The sequence below is a fragment of the Notolepis coatsorum genome, assembly GCF_963971535.1.
Source record: "Notolepis coatsorum genome assembly, chromosome: 4".
Classification (NCBI taxonomy): domain Eukaryota; kingdom Metazoa; phylum Chordata; class Actinopteri; order Aulopiformes; family Paralepididae; genus Notolepis; species Notolepis coatsorum.
The window spans coordinates 17,468,619-17,488,601 of NC_140168.1; the positions used below are offsets into that span (position 1 = coordinate 17,468,619).

Here is a 19,983-nt window from a genome sequence, read left to right on the forward strand (position 1 = left end):
TATAGTGCTTTGAGGGATAAAGGAAACATATTATAGTGCTTTGATGGTTAAGGGAACATATTATAGTGCTTTGAGGGTTAAGGGAACAGGTTAAGGTGCTTTGAGGGTTAAGGGAACAGATTATAGTGATTTGAGGGATAAAGGGAACAGATGTTAGTGCTTTGAGCGTTAAGGGAACAGATTATAGTGATTTGAGGGATAAAGGGAACAGATGTTAGTGCTTTCAGCGTTAAGGGAACAGATTATAGTGATTTGAGGGATAAAGGGAACAGATGTTAGTGCTTTGAGCGTTAAGGGAACAGATTATAGTGATTTGAGGGATAAAGGGAACAGATGTTAGTGCTTTGAGCGTTAAGGGAACAGATGATAGGGGCGGCTGAGTGGCGCAGTGGGCAAGGCGCTCGCCACTAACGCAGGATATGCTGGTATCGAGCCCAGCTCTCGCCGTTGCTACCGGCTTGGCCGGCCGTCGTACTGACACAATTGGCAGTGTTGGAGGGTGGGAAAGCTGGTGGGTGGGGATTGGACGTTGTGGACAGCGACTCCTACAGGTTGGTTGGTGCGCCTGCGCAGTAGAATCAGGAAGTATCGGGGGCAGCGTGAGCCTCCCACGCGTTACTCCTCGCCACTGAGAGATCTCGCTGTTCAGGTGAAAAGATGCGACAGCTAGAGCTGCCGCGGTATTGATTATTTCCTTATCGCACAAATTTGCAAAATATTTCCTACCGCCGCGTTTTTACCGCACGCACACAAAAAATTAAAAAAAAAGTTTGAATGCATTTTTTTTTTAGTAGTAGTCTACTCTTTATAGCATATAGCCTGCCTCTAGTCTAAATGTCTATCTTTAGAGGATGACTTTGCAGCATGAATATTGTTTGGGATTCGGCAAGCACGCATTAGTTATTGAAAGTGAAACACGGATGCGCAGTTCACTCGGTGTCGCGGGCACCCCCCGACCCTTTCTTATTATTATTACTATAAAGTTACTACTTTATAATAAAGGCATTCGTTTTGTGGCATTGACATTATATAGTTATGCGTTCAATAACATCAGCGTATTTACCGGACCATAGCAAGCAATACTCTATTCATATCTCAGTTCCTTTCTTTGCTCAGAGCGTGCTGAGTTGTCCCATTCTGCGGTCTGTTAATAAAGTTTTCAATCAGACAAGTGTATAGAACGAAGGGCTTTTATTATAACATTCGTTGCAGACAGTAAAATCATTATGTCTCGTTTAGTACTCCTGAAGAGCGATGATAGTCCACTCCGGCGGAGAGTTAAAGCTAACGTTATTAGCCGTGTTGTGATGTGCTGACATTCAGGAAGTAAAAACGTGTGACGCGTCTCTCTTCTGACCAATCAGTGGTCTGCAATGTTTCACGTGACTTTTCTGGTACCCAATAGGGTCGCTTGGAACCTCGATAGACGAGTAGGGTATATCTGCAGAGCCGCAAGCCCAACGAGAGGAGGGTAAATTATTATTATTATTATAAAAAACAGCGGTGACGCGGTATTCAGCCTACTCTGCGGTGGCCGTGATGTAACAGCGATACCGCGGTAATGCGGTAATCGCAGCAGCTCTACCGACAGCTGCCTCCTCGTGTACCGGAGGGGACACGTGATGCAAGGCTTGGTCCTCACTGCAGCCGACCAGTGGGAGGCATGGTCTAACAACGTTCGAGACAGGGGAGGGAAGAATTGGAAATATGAAATTGGGATGGGAGAAAAATGGGAGAAAAAGTGGATAAAAAAAAAAGGGAACTCGTAGTGCTTTGAGGGTTAAGGGAACAGGTTATAGTGCTTTGAGGGTTAAGGGAACAGGTTATAGTGTGTTGAGGGTTAAGGGAACAGGTGAAGGTGATGACCCTGACCCCTGACCCCCACCTCCTCAGGGAAGACGTTTCTCCGGGCCCCTCAGATGAACATCAACGTCGCCACGTGGGGACGCCTGGTGCGCAGAGCCATCCCTCCAGTCAGCACCACCTCCTTCAGCCCCCAGGTGGCTGAGAGCTGTCCTAGCAGTCTGCCCTGCACCCCCACCCCCTGCAGGTACACACACACACACACACACACACACACACACACACACACACACACACACACAGAGACCTGTCCTAGCAGTCTGCCCTGCACCCCCACCCCCTGCAGGTACACACACACACACACACACACACACACACACACACACACAGAGACCTGTCCTAGCAGTCTGCCCTGTACCCCCACCCCCTGCAGGTACACACACACACACACACACACACACACACACACACACACACACACACACACACACACACACACACACACACACACACACACACACACACACAGACCTGTCCTAGCAGTCTGCCCTGCACCCCCACCCCCTGCAGGTACACACACACACACACACACACACACACACAGACCTGTCCTAACACAACCACACACAGAAACACAACACACACAGAAACACAACACACACAGAGAAACACACACACACACACACACACACACACACAGAAACACAACACACACAGCAACACAACCACACACAGAAACACAAACACACAGAGAACACACACACACACACACACACACACACACACACACACACACACACACACACACACAGAAACACAACACACACAGCAACACAACCACACACAGAAACACAAACACACAGAGAAACACACACACACACACACACACACACACACACACACACACACACACACAGAGAAACACAAACACACAGAGAAACACACACACACACACACACACACACACACACACACACACACACACACACACACACACACACACACACACACAGAAACACAACACACACAGCAACACAACCACACACAGAAACACAACCACACACAGAAACACAACCACACACAGAAACACAACCACACACACACACAGAAACACAACACACACAGCAACACAACCACACACAAACACAACCACACACACACACAGACACACACACACAACCACACAGAAACACAACCACACAGAAACACAACCACACACAGAGAAACACAAACACCCACACGCACACAGACACACACACACAACCACACAGAAACACAACCACCCACACGCACACAGACACACACCATGTCCTACTCTGGACCATGTGTAAACACGGTTCATCTTATTTAACCATGTAAATGGTTGATTTGAAATGTCTGAATGGAAATGTTCATGTCACCATGACAACAGCGACGCGTTGGTCACCAAGCTGGACTTCGACAAAGAGCCCGCAGCAGGTCCCCAGCACTACCCGGCCCCCGATGACGACATCAGAGAGCCTCTGGCACAGGACAAGATACCCGACAAGGAAGACGTACAGGTGTGTTACCATGGCAACTGTACATATGAGGAAGTGACTATAGACCACGGCAACACTTCCGCAATTCTGAAATCATGGGAGAGAGAGCGCGGGGGGGGGAGAAAATGAATGAATGTGGATGAGATCCTCGACATTAAGTGGTTGTAGCTACGGCTGTGGGGGTGCGGGAGACATGATCCAATAGATTTGTATACGCCTGAGTCTCCTGAACACGGCGCGACCAATCCCAAGTCGATCGGCACTTTCTCTGCCGAGTTATAGTCGCTTTTTCTCACCTACTTCCGAACTACGCATGCGCAGATTGTCCACGGAGTCTAGGTCTATCAATCTGCGCATGCGTAGTTCATCTCTGAGTTTCATTGGCTACACAAACCGTCAATCATTGTCAGTGGTGATTTGTCCGGTCATTGAGAGGCGAAACCGGAGGTGGTAACTTTTTCTCGTAACTGACTCTCGTTTGGTCTTATAACCCGAGATTGGAAGCACGTAATAGGCCAAGCGGTGTGCCAATCAAATGGCGGCCATTTTACATTTAAATCGTTGTGTTGGTTGAGAGACAACAACACAGCGTGACGCCGACAGGCGGCTGTAAAATGTGTCGCGACGTGTTGCAACCTTCCCTGCTCTATTACTGTAGCTGGTATACTGGGGAGATTGACAGGAGACGTGGGGGGGCGGGACAAAGGTCACAATGCAGTGATCACATGACCTCCCCCAGGAGTGACATTGTCTCTCCTCCCACTGTGTGTGTCCCCTCCCTCCAGGACGCCCTGGCCTCCTTCGACTTCTTGAACAAGAGGAACAGCATCGCGGTGAAGTCTGAGCTGGACGGAGTGGAACAGGAGATCCAGCCTCCAGCCCTGGAGCTCACCGCTGTGCAGAAAGACCCTCAGATCAGGTACCAACTAATACCTTTTCTTTTTTTATTATTAAAATTTTCTATTTCTTTTTTCAACAACAAACACAATATTGATGACAACAGGGCGGCTAAGTGGCGCAGTGGGCAAGGCGCTCACCACTAACGCAGGAGATGCTGGGTTCGAGCCCAGCTCTCGGCGTTGCTACCAGCTTGGCTGGTCGTTCATACTAATACAATTGGCAGTATTAGGGGGTGGGAAAGCCGGTGGGTGAGGATCGGACGTTGTGGACAGCGACTCCTACAGGTCGGTTGGTGCGCCTGTACAGCAGAATCAGGAAGTATCGGGGGCAGCGTGAGCCTCCCACGCGTTACTTCTTGCCACTGAGAGATTGCGCTGTACAGGTGAAAAGATGCGACAGGCTGCCTCCTCGTGTACCGGAGGGGACACGTGATGCAAGGCTTGGTCCTCACTGCAGCCGACCAGTGGGAGGCATAGTCTAGCAACGTTCGAGACAGGGGAGGGGAGAATTGAAGGGAGAATTGGCGAGGTGAAATTGGGAAGGGAGAAAAAATAGAAAAATAAGGAGAAAAAGTGGACCAAAAAATATATATATTGACGACAACAATACATTGACAATAATGACAAGATAACAAAAATAACAAACACAGACCCAAAACCAGACAAAAAAACAAATACAAAATATACCCAGACCCCCCCTCACTAATCTATCACCTAAACCCCCCCCCCTTTAGCTCTATCAACCCTGCTCCCCCCCCCCTTCTAATCCATATCGTTAGCCTCATATGACAGCCGCCCAAGTCACCCTCCAAGACTGTTGGAAATGAGCCTCGGTCGCAAGTCATACAAGTGAGTTAGGCAAATGGGGATTTTTTAACGTAACAAGTGTTCTGACTGGCCGAGGACATAGGCACTAAGCCAGGAAGATGCAGCAGTGTGAGGAGAGTACAGTCAGGCAGAAATCTCAATTTGACAAAAAGGGAATGACCTAAGCAACTAAGGGTTGGCTTCACATACTTACAACTAGGGATGTCCGATATTATCGGCCTACCGATATTGGCATAAAAATGTGATATCGGAAAATATCGGTATCGGTTCTCAAAAAAAAATATATGTTTAAACATTTATTTAACCTTTATTTACCCAGGCAAGTAAGAACAAATTATTATTTTATTTATTGTCAAAGTATGCATAATGTTGTGTTAATTACACGACAAGAGATATGTAATGTTAATTACCTGAAATTATTCCGTTTTTTGGGGGGGGAAACTCTGCATATATCGGTATCGGTTGATATCGGTATCGGAAATTAAGAGTTGGACAATATCGGTATATCGGTATCGGTAAAAAAGCCAATATCGAGCATCCCTACTTACAACCTAATCTAATATTATCCCCCGTTGGAGACATAGGTTCCTAAGGCTGTCCCATCCTTGCTCCCCCTCCATTATCCCCCCATTAGTCCTTAAATAGATAAGTCGAGCATCTCACCGTACCTCTATCTAGGCAAATTGGTTAGAGATACCTGTAATTCCTTATAAAAATTAAAGCAACACCAAGGTCCCAACTAATACCTTTAACCCTGGACCGCTCTGCAGAAAGACCCTCAGATCAGGTCCCAACTAATACCTTTAACTAAAACTAAACTATTCTACACTAAACTATACTATACAAAACTGTACTGAACTAAAGCATACTAAATTAATAAACTGTACAAGTTTATGTACAAGGGCTGCACGATTTTGGGAAATAATCTAATTGCGATTTTTCTGACCGATATTATAATAACTTTATTTTATTTATTTTATTTTATTTTATATTGCGATTGCGATTAAATTTGCGATTATAATTAAAAAGAAAAAAATGTAAGCAGCCCCACAGAGGTTTATTGTAAAATGCGGCTTGCATCTGGCCTAAGCGGTGGGTCTGTTCGGGACACCGAGCCTGAAAATGTTTCTTTTTACCTGGGAATCGATACCGGTACCCAACGGTACCTTTTTTTCTGTACTTTACTCTCCCTCTCTGAAGTCTAAACTTCACAACACACAATCTAAAACCCCTTACCTCCCTCTCCAAAACGTCCTGGTTAAATAAAGAAAAAAGAAAAAATATTATTTAGCGATTATTTTATTTTTTGCGATTTGCTAATTGCATCATTCCAAATCGCGATTTCGATTTAAAATCGATTAATCGTTCAGCCCTATTAGGTACTATATAAAGTTAGACTGTGTTCACACTAACAGCAAACCCCACCATGCTCCATTTTGAAAGGGACCGAGTCCCAACTTTTCAAGAGGACCATGGTTCGGTTGTTTGGTCCTCACAATAGTTTGGTTTGTGTTCACACCTCTCTAAACGAAACAGACAATTGATTTAAAGGGACCATGGTTCACTTAAAACGGACCAAACAGGGTAGGTGTGAATGAACGCCACCTAGAATATACTGATTTACTGAAATGAAATGGGTGTAAAACATAAGCTTTATTAAATATTTATAAAAAAGTTTAAATCCAAGGCAGCTCTACAAATATTAAAATGTCTTTATTTTATGGCTCACATTATTTAGAGAATTTTTAAATAAACAGACATGTTTCGGCCTACATAGGACCTTCATCAGGGTGTTGATGAAGGCCCTATGTAGGCCGAAACATGTCGGTTTATTTAAAAATTCTCTAAATAATGTGAGCCATAAAATAAAGGCATTTTAATATTTGTAGAGCTGCCTTGGATTTCAACTTTTTTATAACTATAACGAATCCTACCCCGGATAAGCTTTATTAAGTATGTTTTATTTTCTCTAATGAAAATTAATGTATGGTCAAAAGAACTCTGTTTTGGGTGCATCTTTAAAATTATTGAACTGTGCGTGTGCGTGCGTGTTTGTGTGTGTGTGTGTGTGTGTGTGTGTGTGTGTGTGTTCAGTATAGTAATATTAATATAATATAAACTATTCTCTCCCACTTCTCTCCAGGGAAGAGGAACAGTTTCACTTCAGCCTCCAGGACTTTAAGTGTGTGGCAGTATTAGGACGTGGCCATTTTGGGAAGGTATGTTTTTATTTTATTTATATACAGGACTCTTTAGGACGATTTGCCCACCGGTGCGACACGACACGTTGGCGGCCCCTAGCGGCTCGGGTCTGCATTTTTTTAAACAATATATATATATATATATATATTAGTGCTGTCAAACGATTAAAATATTGAACTCGATTAATCGCATGATTGTCCATAGTTAACTCGCGATTAATCGCAAATTAATCGCATTTTTAATTTTTTTTACCTTAAACAGATCTTTTTCAAGTTCCAAGTTTTAATACTCTTATCAACATGCGAGTCAACAAATGCTTGCTTTGTGCAGCCATTTAACACAAAAGGATGACCCTCATGCATTGCAAATTTGCATCAAATTCAAAACAAAGTGATGCACAAAATAACTTAAAAGAAAATAATAATTTAAAACAATGAATAAAGTGTGCATGAAATAATAGGGGAAAGAAAACGTTAGGAACTTGTTACATTCACACACACAAGGGCTGATTAATCACACACCCCCCTCTCTCCCTCACACACACACTCTCCCAGCTCTTTTTCTCTTTTGCCCCTTCCTCATCTCTCTCACCCCCCTCTCTCTCTATATCTCTCACACACACACACACACACACACGCACACACACACACACACACACACACACACACACACACACACACACACACACACACACACACACACACTTCAGAAACAAACATAGTATCAATGAGAGCATCAATAATACACCTGAGTGAAGTCTAGTAATTTTTTTTTTTTTTTTTTTTTTAGTTAATCTTGAGTTAAAAAAATTAGTGGCATTAATAGAATCGGGAGTTAACGCGATATTAACGCGATATATTTGACAGCCTTAATATATATATATATATATATATATATATATATATATATATATATATATATATATATATATATATATATATATGGAATTAAAGCCCTATTTGTTGCCTGTTGATTGCCACCTCAGGCGACAAAATCCGTTCAGCGGTTCTCGAGTTACATGCCGATATGTGAGGCGTGCGCCATTGTACATTGTTTTTCCGATTCAAAATGGCGGAGCCATATCCATTATAAGAAAGGAACTGTACTTACAGTAGATTTCATTCATGGTTCTTGCTGCACCCCTGGTGATACTGAATCCAAATTGAACTCTGCCATTGGAAACAGTAGATTTGGCCTGATCCATAGATGTGCAACTTGGCTATAATAAGGTAATTTATAGGCCTGATATTCTATATTCTATAATAATATTTCAATATTGCATTGGTCCAGATGGCTGAATTCAGTACTGTATCTACAAAACCTTCTGTTTAATCATCTTCCCTTTATTCATTTGCTTAGAATATTTTTGTACACGTGATCTCAAGATGGTGCTGAACGAGCTCAGTGGCAGATTTTCATGTCTGGTCATTTTTAGCATGGTGTTATTCACCGTCAAAGAAAAGAAAAATCATAATTTATATTCTCCTTTGTTTCATCACAATTTACTCAAGCCTAGTAACAGACACAATATTTATAGAAGTGGAGCAATCTTCCATTTCCTTAGGTATGTATTTTAGGCGGATCTTCAGAAAATAGGGCTAGGGGTTAACAGGTTAATGAGACATAGATTTAATTGTATCCGCTCGATTTGTACAAGTGATGGCTTATTTTGAAGGTACGAACCTGTACTTTCATATAATGTAAAAGCTAATGTGCCTGGTCACATATAGGTCTTTGAGATTTTTTACTGGAGGAAAAAAATCACTCAGATTATGTATTTTAGCAACCCCTATACCTCTGTTTCAGTCCTGTTCTCATTCTAGCAGCCCCTATACCTCTGTTTCAGTCCTGTTCTCATTCTAGCAGCCTCTATACCTCTGTTTCAGTCTTGTTCCCATTCTAGCAGCCTCTATACCTCTGTTTCAGTCCTGTTCTCATTCTAGCAGCCTCTATACTTCTGTTTCAGCCCTGTTCTCATTCTAGCAGCCTCTATACACCTCTCTGTTTCAGTCCTGTTCTCATTCTAGCAGCCTCTATACCTCTGTTTCAGTCCTGTTCTCATTCTAGCAGCCTCTATACTTCTGTTTCAGCCCTGTTCTCATTCTAGCAGCCTCTATACCTCTCCGTTTCAGTCCTGTTCTCATTCTAGCAGCCTCTATATCTCTCTGTTTCAGTCCTGTCCTCATTCTAGCAGCCTCTATATCTCTCTGTTTCAGTCCTGTTCTCATTCTAGCAGCCTCTATACCTGTTTCAGTCCTGTTCTCATTCTAGCAGCCTCTATACCTCTCTGTTTCAGTCCTGTTCTCATTCTAGCAGCCTCTATAACTCTCTGTTTCAGTCCTGTTCTCATTCTAGCAGCCTCTATACCTCTGTTTCAGTCCTGTTCTCATTCTAGCAGCCTCTATACCCCTCTGTTTCAGTCCTGTTCTCATTCTAGCAGCCTCTATACCTCTCTGTTTCAGTCCTGTTCTCATTCTAGCAGCCTATATACCTCTGTTTCAGTCCTGTTCTCATTCTAGCAGCCTCTATACCTCTCTGTTTCAGTCCTGTTCTCATTCTAGCAGCCTCTATACCTCTCTGTTTCAGTCCTGTTCTCATTCTAGCAGCCTCTATACCTCTCTGTTTCAGTCCTGTTCTCATTCTAGCAGCCTCTATACCTCTCTGTTTCAGTCCTGTTCTCATTCTACCAGCATCTATACCTTTGATTGTTACTTACAATCACAAAAGATGAACATGATGGTGGTCTGTCCCACAGGTCTTGCTAGCGGAGTATAAAAGTACAGGAGAGATGTTTGCCATCAAGGCTCTGAAGAAAGGAGACATAGTGGCCAGAGACGAGGTGGACAGGTAAGGATTCACACTGAACACTGCTCACTAGTGTATATCACTGTTGTCTCCCCACCTGTAGTAGTAGTAATAATAATAAGCAGTATTTCTGTAGCACCTTTCAGCCCAAAGTGCTTCACAGCAGTAATAATAATAATAATAATAATAATAATAATAATAATAATAATAATAATAATAATAATAATAATAATAATAATAATAATAATAATAATAATAATAACTTTATTTGTATAGCACTTTTCATACAGAGGTTGCAGTTCAAAGTGCTTCACAACAGTAAAAAATACAGGCATAAGCGAGCATAAAAAGATAGACGGGTAGCAAGGTATGGCAAATCACAGTGTTTCACATTAGGATCTAGCATCCCAATAGGCTCTCCGCTTACAGTTTTCAGTAACACAAATAGTAAAAATAGTTTAAAATGATTCAGTTTAAAAATAGTCAAAAAATTATAAAATAGAACGGACATAAAAAAAATACAGGCATGAGCGAGCATAGCAAGGTATGGCAAATCACAGTGTTTCACATTAGGATCTAGCATCCTAATAGGCTCTCTATTCAGTAATACAAATAATCACAGTGTTTCACATTAGGATCTAGCATCCTAATAGGCTCTCTATTCAGTAATACAAATAATCAGTGTTTCACATTTGGATCTAGCAAATAATAAAAATAGTTTAAAATGATTCAGTTTAAAAATAGTCATCAGTAAGAAGTAAAAAGTGCAATAACCGATGAATTTGATGAATTTGATAGGCAGTAATGTAGACCGACTTTAGGTGGTTTATCCTCCCTTACATTCCTGAACGGTAATAAAGGGTCAGAGAGAGGCGGGCTGTTCTCAGCTCCACAATGGTGGAACCAGCTTCCCACCACAGTCAGCCGAAACGCGCCAAATTTTCCCATGTAGACTAAAAACACACTTCATTATCAATATCTGAAATACATTTAAAAAAAAAACTACTAACCTTCTTTTACTATTATGCACTTTGTTACAAAGAAACTGTGCCTATATTACTACCTGCTGCTATGCTAATATGTCTATACTATTACCTACGGGGCGACAGTGGCTCGGGAGGTAGAGCAGTCGTCTGGTAATCCGGAGGTTCCCGGTTCGATTCCCGCTCCTCCCGGGCAGCGTGTCGAAGTGTCCTTGAGCAAGACGCTTAACCCCTATGTGCTCCTGGTGAGCAGGTTGGCACCTTGCATGGTCGCCTCAGCCATCGGTGTGTGAAAGTGTGAGTGGATGGGTAAGATGCGAGGAACAAATTGTAAAGCGCTTTGGATAAAAGCGATATGTACAAAAAAATTCACCATTTATAATTTACTATGCTAATTATGTCTATACTACTATGTACTAAATACTGTAGCGCTCAAGTTCAACACTGTTTGACGAACAATCTTACTGACCCTTAGCTGAAAGAGTTGTACCCTTCCTGCTGACTTGTTGTACAATACTTGTAAGTCGCTGTGGATAAACATGTTCAGCTAAATTACTAAATATAAAATGTGTTAAATCTGAGTTTAGGTGGGTTAACCTCCACTACATTACAGATTATATCCCCAGGCCATCAGGATCCTCAACGACTAACACTATGTAACAAACCATCAAATACACATCACACATCCACACGTACACACTCACTTTAAATAAACAACTCACTGTAGCACCCACTTTACCCACTTTAGACACTTTAACACACTTTATATTTATTGGTAAAGAGATTGCACTACAACTCATACCTCATTGCACCTTACCCTAAAGTGTACCTCATCCCATTTCTGCATTGTACTGTATATTGTATTGTAACTCAGTTACACATTTTTCTTCCTACTCTGTATTGTATATATGTATATTGAACACTTTTGTTTACACTTGTTTACATACTTTGACTTTCTATTTTATACTTATCTATTTTATTTTTATCTAGCACACTCTCAGGAACAGAACACAAAAAAGCATTTCATATAAAAGTATTCTGTATTTTTGTATGACAACTAATAAATAAACTTGAACTTGAGATTCATGCCCCCCCCCCTCCTCTCTCTCTCTCTCTCTCTCTCTCTCTCTCTCTCTCTCTCTCTCTCTCTCTCTCTCTCTCTCTCTCTCTCTCTCTCTCTCTCAGTCTGATGTGCGAGAAGAGGATCTTTGAGGCCGTGAACAGCGTGCGCCATCCCTTCCTGGTCAATCTGTTTGCGTGTTTCCAGACACAGGAACACGTGTGTTTTGTCATGGAGTACGCCGCCGGAGGAGACCTCATGATGCACATCCACGCCGACGTGTTCTCAGAACCCAGGGCCATGTGAGTCGGGCATCAGAACCTCTATTACACCAGAACCAGAACCCAGAGCCATGTGAGTCGGGCATCAGCAGAACCTCTATTACACCAGAACATCAGCTATATTAGTACCAGAACCTCAGCTCTATTAGTACCAGAACCTCAGCTCCATTAGTACCAGAACCTCAGCTCTATTAGTACCAGAACCTCAGCTCTATTAGTACTAGAACCTCAGCTCCATTAGTACCAGAACCTCAGCTCTATTAGTACCAGAACCTCAGCTCTATTAGTACCAGAACCTCAGCTCTATTAGTACCAGAACCTCAGCTCCATTAGTACCAGAACCTCAGCTCTATTAGTACCAGAACCTCAGCTCTATTAGTACCAGAACATCAGCTATATTAGTACCAGAACCTCAGCTCTATTAGTACCAGAACCTCAGCTATATTAGTACCAGAACATCAGCTCCATTAGTACCAGAACCTCAGCTCTATTAGTACCAGAACCTCAGCTCTATTAGTACCAGAACATCAGCTCTATTAGTACCAGAACCTCAGCTCTATTAGTACCAGAACATCAGCTCTATTAGTACCAGAACCTCAGCTCTATTAGTACCAGAACCTCAGCTCTATTAGTACCAGAACATCAGCTCTATTAGTACCAGAACCTCAGCTCTATTAGTACCAGAACCAGAACCTCAGCTATATTAGTACCAGAACCTCAGCTCTATTAGTACCAGAACCTCAGCTCCATTAGTACCAGAACCTCAGCTCTATTAGTACCAGAACCTCAGCTCTATTAGTACCAGAACATCAGCTATATTAGTACCAGAACCTCAGCTCCATTAGTACCAGAACCTCAGCTCTATTAGTACCAGAACCTCAGCTCTATTATACCAGAACCTCAGCTCTATTAGTACCAGAACCTCAGCTCCATTAGTACCAGAACCTCAGCTCTATTAGTACCATAACCTCAGCTCTATTAGTACCAGAACCTCAGCTCTATTATACCAGAACCTGAGCCTATTAGTACCAGAACCTCAGCTCTATTAGTACCAGAACCTGAGCTCCATTAGTACCAGAACCTCAGCTCTATTAGTACCAGAACCTCAGCTCTATTAGTACCAGAACCTCAGCTCCATTAGTACCAGAACCTCAGCTCTATTAGTACCAGAACCTCAGCTCTATTAGTACCAGAACATCAGCTCTATTAGTACCAGAACATCAGCTCTATTAGTACCAGAACCTCAGCTCCATTAGTACCAGAACCTCAGCTCCATTAGTACCAGAACATCAGCTATATTAGTACCAGAACCTCAGCTCTATTAGTACCAGAACCTCAGCTCCATTAGTACCAGAACCTCAGCTCTATTAGTACCAGAACCTCAGCTCTATTAGTACCAGAACCTCAGCTCTATTAGTACCAGAACATCAGCTATATTAGTACCAGAACCTCAGCTCTATTAGTACCAGAACCTCAGCTCTATTAGTACCAGAACCTCAGCTCTATTAGTACCAGAACCTCAGCTCTATTAGTACCAGAACATCAGCTCTATTAGTACCAGAACCTCGGCTCCATTAGTACCAGAACCTCAGCTCTATTAGTACCAGAACCACAGCTCTATTAGTACCAGAACATCAGCTCTATTAGTACCAGAACCTCATCTCTATTAGTACCAGAACATCAGCTCCATTAGTACCAGAACCTCAGCTCTATTAGTACCAGAACATCAGCTCCATTAGTACCAGAACCTCAGCTCTATTAGTACCAGAACATCAGCTCCATTAGTACCAGAACCTCAGCTCCATTAGTACCAGAACCTCAGCTCTATTAGTACCAGAACATCAGCTCCATTAGTACCAGAACCTCAGCTCCATTAGTACCAGAACCTCAGCTCTATTAGTACCAGAACATCAGCTCTATTAGTACCAGAACCTCAGTTCCATTAGTACCAGAACCTCAGCTCTATTAGTACCAGAACCTCAGCTCTATTAGTACCAGAACATCAGCTCTATTAGTACCAGAACCTCAGCTCTATTAGTACCAGAACCTCAGCTCCATTAGTACCAGAACCTCAGCTCTATTAGTACCAAAACCTCAGCTCCATTAGTACCAGAACCTCAGCTCTATTAGTACCAGAACCTCAGCTCCATTAGTACCAGAACCTCAGCTCTATTAGTACCAGAACCTCAGCTCCATTAGTACCAGAACCTCAGCTCTATTAGTACCAGAACCTCAGCTCCATTAGTACCAGAACCTCAGCTCTATTAGTACCATAACCTCAGCTCTATTAGTACCAGAACCTCAGCTCTATTAGTACCAGAACATCAGCTCTATTAGTACCAGAACCTCGGCTCCATTAGTACCAGAACCTCAGCTCTATTAGTACCAGAACCACAGCTCTATTAGTACCAGAACCTCATCTCTATTAGTACCAGAACATCAGCTCCATTAGTACCAGAACCTCAGCTCTATTAGTACCAGAACATCAGCTCCATTAGTACCAGAACCTCAGCTCTATTAGTACCAGAACATCAGCTCCATTAGTACCAGAACCTCAGCTCCATTAGTACCAGAACCTCAGCTCTATTAGTACCAGAACATCAGCTCCATTAGTACCAGAACCTCAGCTCCATTAGTACCAGAACCTCAGCTCTATTAGTACCAGAACATCAGCTCTATTAGTACCAGAACCTCAGTTCCATTAGTACCAGAACCTCAGCTCTATTAGTACCAGAACCTCAGCTCTATTAGTACCAGAACATCAGCTCTATTAGTACCAGAACCTCAGCTCTATTAGTACCAGAACCTCAGCTCCATTAGTACCAGAACCTCAGCTCTATTAGTACCAAAACCTCAGCTCCATTAGTACCAGAACCTCAGCTCTATTAGTACCAGAACCTCAGCTCTATTAGTACCAGAACCTCAGCTCCATTAGTACCAGAACCTCAGCTCTATTAGTACCAGAACCTCAGCTCTATTAGTACCAGAACCTCAGCTCCATTAGTACCAGAACCTCAGCTCTATTAGTACCAGAACCTCAGCTCTATTAGTACCAGAACCTCAGCTCTATTAGTACCAGAACCTCAGCTCTATTAGTACCAGAACCTCAGCTCTATTAGTACCAGAACCTCAGCTCTATTAGTACCAGAACATCAGCTCTATTAGTACCAGAACCTCAGCTCTATTAGTACCAGAACATCAGCTCTATTAGTACCAGAACCTCAGCTCTATTAGTACCAGAACCTCAGCTCTATTAGTACCAGAACCTCAGCTCTATTAGTACCAGAACATCAGCTCTATTAGTACCAGAACATCAGCTCTATTAGTACCAGAACCTCAGTTCCATTAGTACCAGAACCTCAGCTCTATTAGTACCAGAACCTCAGCTCTATTAGTACCAGAACCTCAGCTCTATTACCAGAACCTCAGCTCTATTAGTACCAGAACCTCAGCTCTATTCTGGTAGTACCAGAACATCAGCTCTATTAGTACCAGAACATCAGCTCTATTAGTACCAGAACCTCAGCTCTATTAGTACCAGAACCTCAGCTCTATTAGTACCAGAACCTCAGCTCTATTAGTACCAGAACATCAGCTCTATTAGTACCAGAACCTCAGTTCCATTAGTACCAGAACCTCAGCTCTATTAGTACCAGAACCTCAGCTCTATTAGTACCAGAACCTCAGCTCTATTAGTACCAGAACCTCAGCTCTATTAGTACCAGAACCTCAGCTCTATTAGTACCAGAACCTCAGCTCTATTAGTACCAGAACATCAGCTCCATTAGTACCAGAACATCAGCTCCATTAGTACCAGAACCTCAGCTCTATTAGTACCAGAACCTGAGCTCCATTAGTACCAGAACCTCAGCTCTATTAGTACCAGAACCTCAGCTCTATTAGTACCAGAACCTCAGCTCTATTAGTACCAGAACATCAGCTCTATTAGTACCAGAACATCAGCTCTATTAGTACCAGAACCTCAGCTCTATTAGTACCAGAACATCAGCTCTATTAGTACCAGAACCTCAGCTCTATTAGTACCAGAACCTCAGCTCTATTAGTACCAGAACCTCAGCTCTATTAGTACCAGAACCTCAGCTCTATTAGTACCAGAACCTCAGCTCTATTAGTACCAGAACCTCAGCTCTATTAGTACCAGAACATCAGCTCTATTAGTACCAGAACCTCAGCTCTATTAGTACCAGAACATCAGCTCTATTAGTACCAGAACCTCAGCTCTATTAGTACCAGAACCTCAGCTCTATTAGTACCAGAACCTCAGCTCTATTAGTATCAGAACATCAGCTCTATTAGTACCAGAACCTCAGCTCTATTAGTACCAGAACATCAGCTCTATTAGTACCAGAACCTCAGTTCCATTAGTACCAGAACCTCAGCTCTATTAGTACCAGAACCTCAGCTCTATTAGTACCAGAACCTCAGCTCTATTACCAGAACCTCAGCTCTATTAGTACCAGAACCTCAGCTCTATTCTGGTAGTACCAGAACATCAGCTCTATTAGTACCAGAACATCAGCTCTATTAGTACCAGAACCTCAGCTCTATTAGTACCAGAACCTCAGCTCTATTAGTACCAGAACATCAGCTCTATTAGTACCAGAACATCAGCTCTATTAGTACCAGAACCTCAGCTCTATTAGTACCAGAACCTCAGCTCTATTAGTACCAGAACCTCAGCTCTATTAGTACCAGAACATCAGCTCTATTAGTACCAGAACCTCAGTTCCATTAGTACCAGAACCTCAGCTCTATTAGTACCAGAACCTCAGCTCTATTAGTACCAGAACCTCAGCTCTATTAGTACCAGAACCTCAGCTCTATTAGTACCAGAACCTCAGCTCTATTAGTACCAGAACCTCAGCTCTATTAGTACCAGAACCTCAGCTCTATTAGTACCAGAACATCAGCTCCATTAGTACCAGAACATCAGCTCCATTAGTACCAGAACCTCAGCTCTATTAGTACCAGAACCTGAGCTCCATTAGTACCAGAACCTCAGCTCTATTAGTACCAGAACCTCAGCTCTATTAGTACCAGAACCTCAGCTCTATTAGTACCAGAACCTCAGCTCTATTAGTACCAGAACCTCAGCTCTATTAGTACCAGAACCTCAGCTCTATTAGTACCAGAACCTCAGCTCTATTAGTACCAGAACATCAGCTCTATTAGTACCAGAACCTCAGCTCTATTAGTACCAGAACCTCAGCTCTATTAGTACCAGAACCTCAGCTCTATTAGTACCAGAACATCAGCTCTATTAGTACCAGAACATCAGCTCTATTAGTACCAGAACCTCAGCTCTATTAGTACCAGAACATTAGCTCCATTAGTACCAGAACCTCAGCTCTATTAGTACCAGAACCTCAGCTCTAGTATTACCAGAACCTCAGCTCTATTAGTACCAGAACCTGAGCTCTATTAGTACCAGAACCTCAGCTATATTAGTACCAGAACCTCAGCTCTATTAGTACCAGAACCTCAGCTCCATTAGTACCAGAACCTCAGCTCTATTAGTACCAGAACCTCAGCTCCATTAGTACCAGAACCTCAGCTCTATTAGTACCAGAACCTCAGCTCTATTAGTACCAGAACCTCAGCTCTATTAGTACCAGAACCTCAGCTCTATTAGTACCAGAACCTCAGCTCTATTAGTACCAGAACATCAGCTCTATTAGTACCAGAACATCAGCTCTATTAGTACCAGAACCTCAGCTCTATTAGTACCAGAACATCAGCTCCATTAGTACCAGAACCTCAGCTCTCTTAGTACCAGAACCTCAGCTCTATTAGTACCAGAACCTCAGCTATATTAGTACCAGAACCTCAGCTCTATTAGTACCAGAACCTCAGCTCCATTAGTACCAGAACCTCAGCTCTATTAGTACCAGAACCTCAGCTCTATTAGTACCAGAACCTCAGCTCCATTAGTACCAGAACCTCAGCTCTATTAGTACCAGAACCTCAGCTCTATTAGTACCAGAACCTCAGCTCTATTAGTACCAGAACCTCAGCTCTATTAGTACCAGAACCTCAGCTCCATTAGTACCAGAACCTCAGCTCTATTAGTACCAGACCCTCAGCTCTATTAGTACCAGAACCTCAGCTCTATTAGTACCAGAACCTCAGCTCTATTAGTACCAGAACCTCAGCTCTATTAGTACCAGAACCTCAGCTCCATTAGTACCAGACCCTCAGCTCTATTAGTACCAGAACCTCAGCTCTATTAGTACCAGAACCTCAGCTCTATTAGTACCAGAACCTCAGCTCTATTAGTACCAGAACCTCAGCTCCATTAGTACCAGAACCTCAGCTCTATTAGTACCAGAACCTCAGCTCTATTAGTACCAGAACCTCAGCTCTATTAGTACCAGAACCTCAGCTCTATTAGTACCAGAACCTCAGCTCCATTAGTACCAGAACCTCAGCTATATTAGTACCAGAACCTCAGCTCTATTAGTACCAGAACCTCAGCTCTATTAGTACCAGAACCTCAGCTCTATTAGTACCAGAACCTCAGCTCCATTAGTACCAGAACCTCAGCTCCATTAGTACCAGAACCTCAGCTCTATTAGTACCAGAACCTCAGCTCCATTAGTACCAGAACCTCAGCTCCATTAGTACCAGAACCTCAGCTCTATTAGTACCAGAACCTCAGCTCCATTAGTACCAGAACCTCAGCTCTATTAGTACCAGAACCTCAGCTCTATTAGTACCAGAACCTCAGCTCTATTAGTACCAGAACATCAGCTCTATTAGTACCAGAACCTCAGCTCTATTATACCAGAACATCAGCTCTATTAGTACCAGAACCTCAGCTCCATTAGTACCAGAACCTCAGCTCTATTACACCAGAACATCAGCTCTATTAGTACCAGAACCTCAGCTCTATTAGTACCAGAACATCAGCTCTATTACACCAGAACATCAGCTATATTAGTACCAGAACCTCAGCTCCATTAGTACCAGAACCTCAGCTATATTAGTACCAGAACCTCAGCTCTATTAGTACCAGAACCTCAGCTCTATTAGTACCAGAACCTCAGCTCTATTAGTACCAGAACCTCAGCTCCATTAGTACCAGAACCTCAGCTATATTAGTACCAGAACCTCAGCTCTATTAGTACCAGAACCTCAGCTCTATTAGTACCAGAACCTCAGCTCTATTAGTACCAGAACCTCAGCTCCATTAGTACCAGAACCTCAGCTCTATTAGTACCAGAACCTCAGCTCCATTAGTACCAGAACCTCAGCTCCATTAGTACCAGAACCTCAGCTCTATTAGTACCAGAACCTCAGCTCCATTAGTACCAGAACCTCAGCTCTATTAGTACCAGAACCTCAGCTCTATTAGTACCAGAACCTCAGCTCTATTAGTACCAGAACATCAGCTCTATTAGTACCAGAACCTCAGCTCTATTATACCAGAACATCAGCTCTATTAGTACCAGAACCTCAGCTCCATTAGTACCAGAACCTCAGCTCTATTACACCAGAACATCAGCTCTATTAGTACCAGAACCTCAGCTCTATTAGTACCAGAACATCAGCTCTATTACACCAGAACATCAGCTATATTAG

The 19,983-nt window shown here is 42.7% G+C and overlaps 1 protein-coding gene across 5 annotated transcripts in view; it reads left to right on the top strand.

The window, feature by feature from the left end:
- Window positions 1-19,983, top strand: part of pkn2a (protein kinase N2a) — a 132,408-nt gene that overhangs the window by 89,739 nt on the left and 22,686 nt on the right. For all 5 annotated transcript variants that reach the window (XR_014619632.1, XR_014619633.1, XR_014619634.1 and 2 more), the window contains 6 exons: window positions 1,894-2,050; window positions 3,215-3,344; window positions 4,109-4,242; window positions 7,194-7,269; window positions 10,008-10,099; window positions 12,226-12,402. Coding sequence is in view for 2 of the 5 variants with exons in the window: in XM_084313643.1 (XP_084169769.1) it covers window positions 1,894-2,050; window positions 3,215-3,344; window positions 4,109-4,242; window positions 7,194-7,269; window positions 10,008-10,099; window positions 12,226-12,402 (766 nt within the window). In the remaining 3 variants the exon portion in view is untranslated. The remainder of the gene's footprint in view (window positions 1-1,893; window positions 2,051-3,214; window positions 3,345-4,108; window positions 4,243-7,193; window positions 7,270-10,007; window positions 10,100-12,225; window positions 12,403-19,983) is intronic.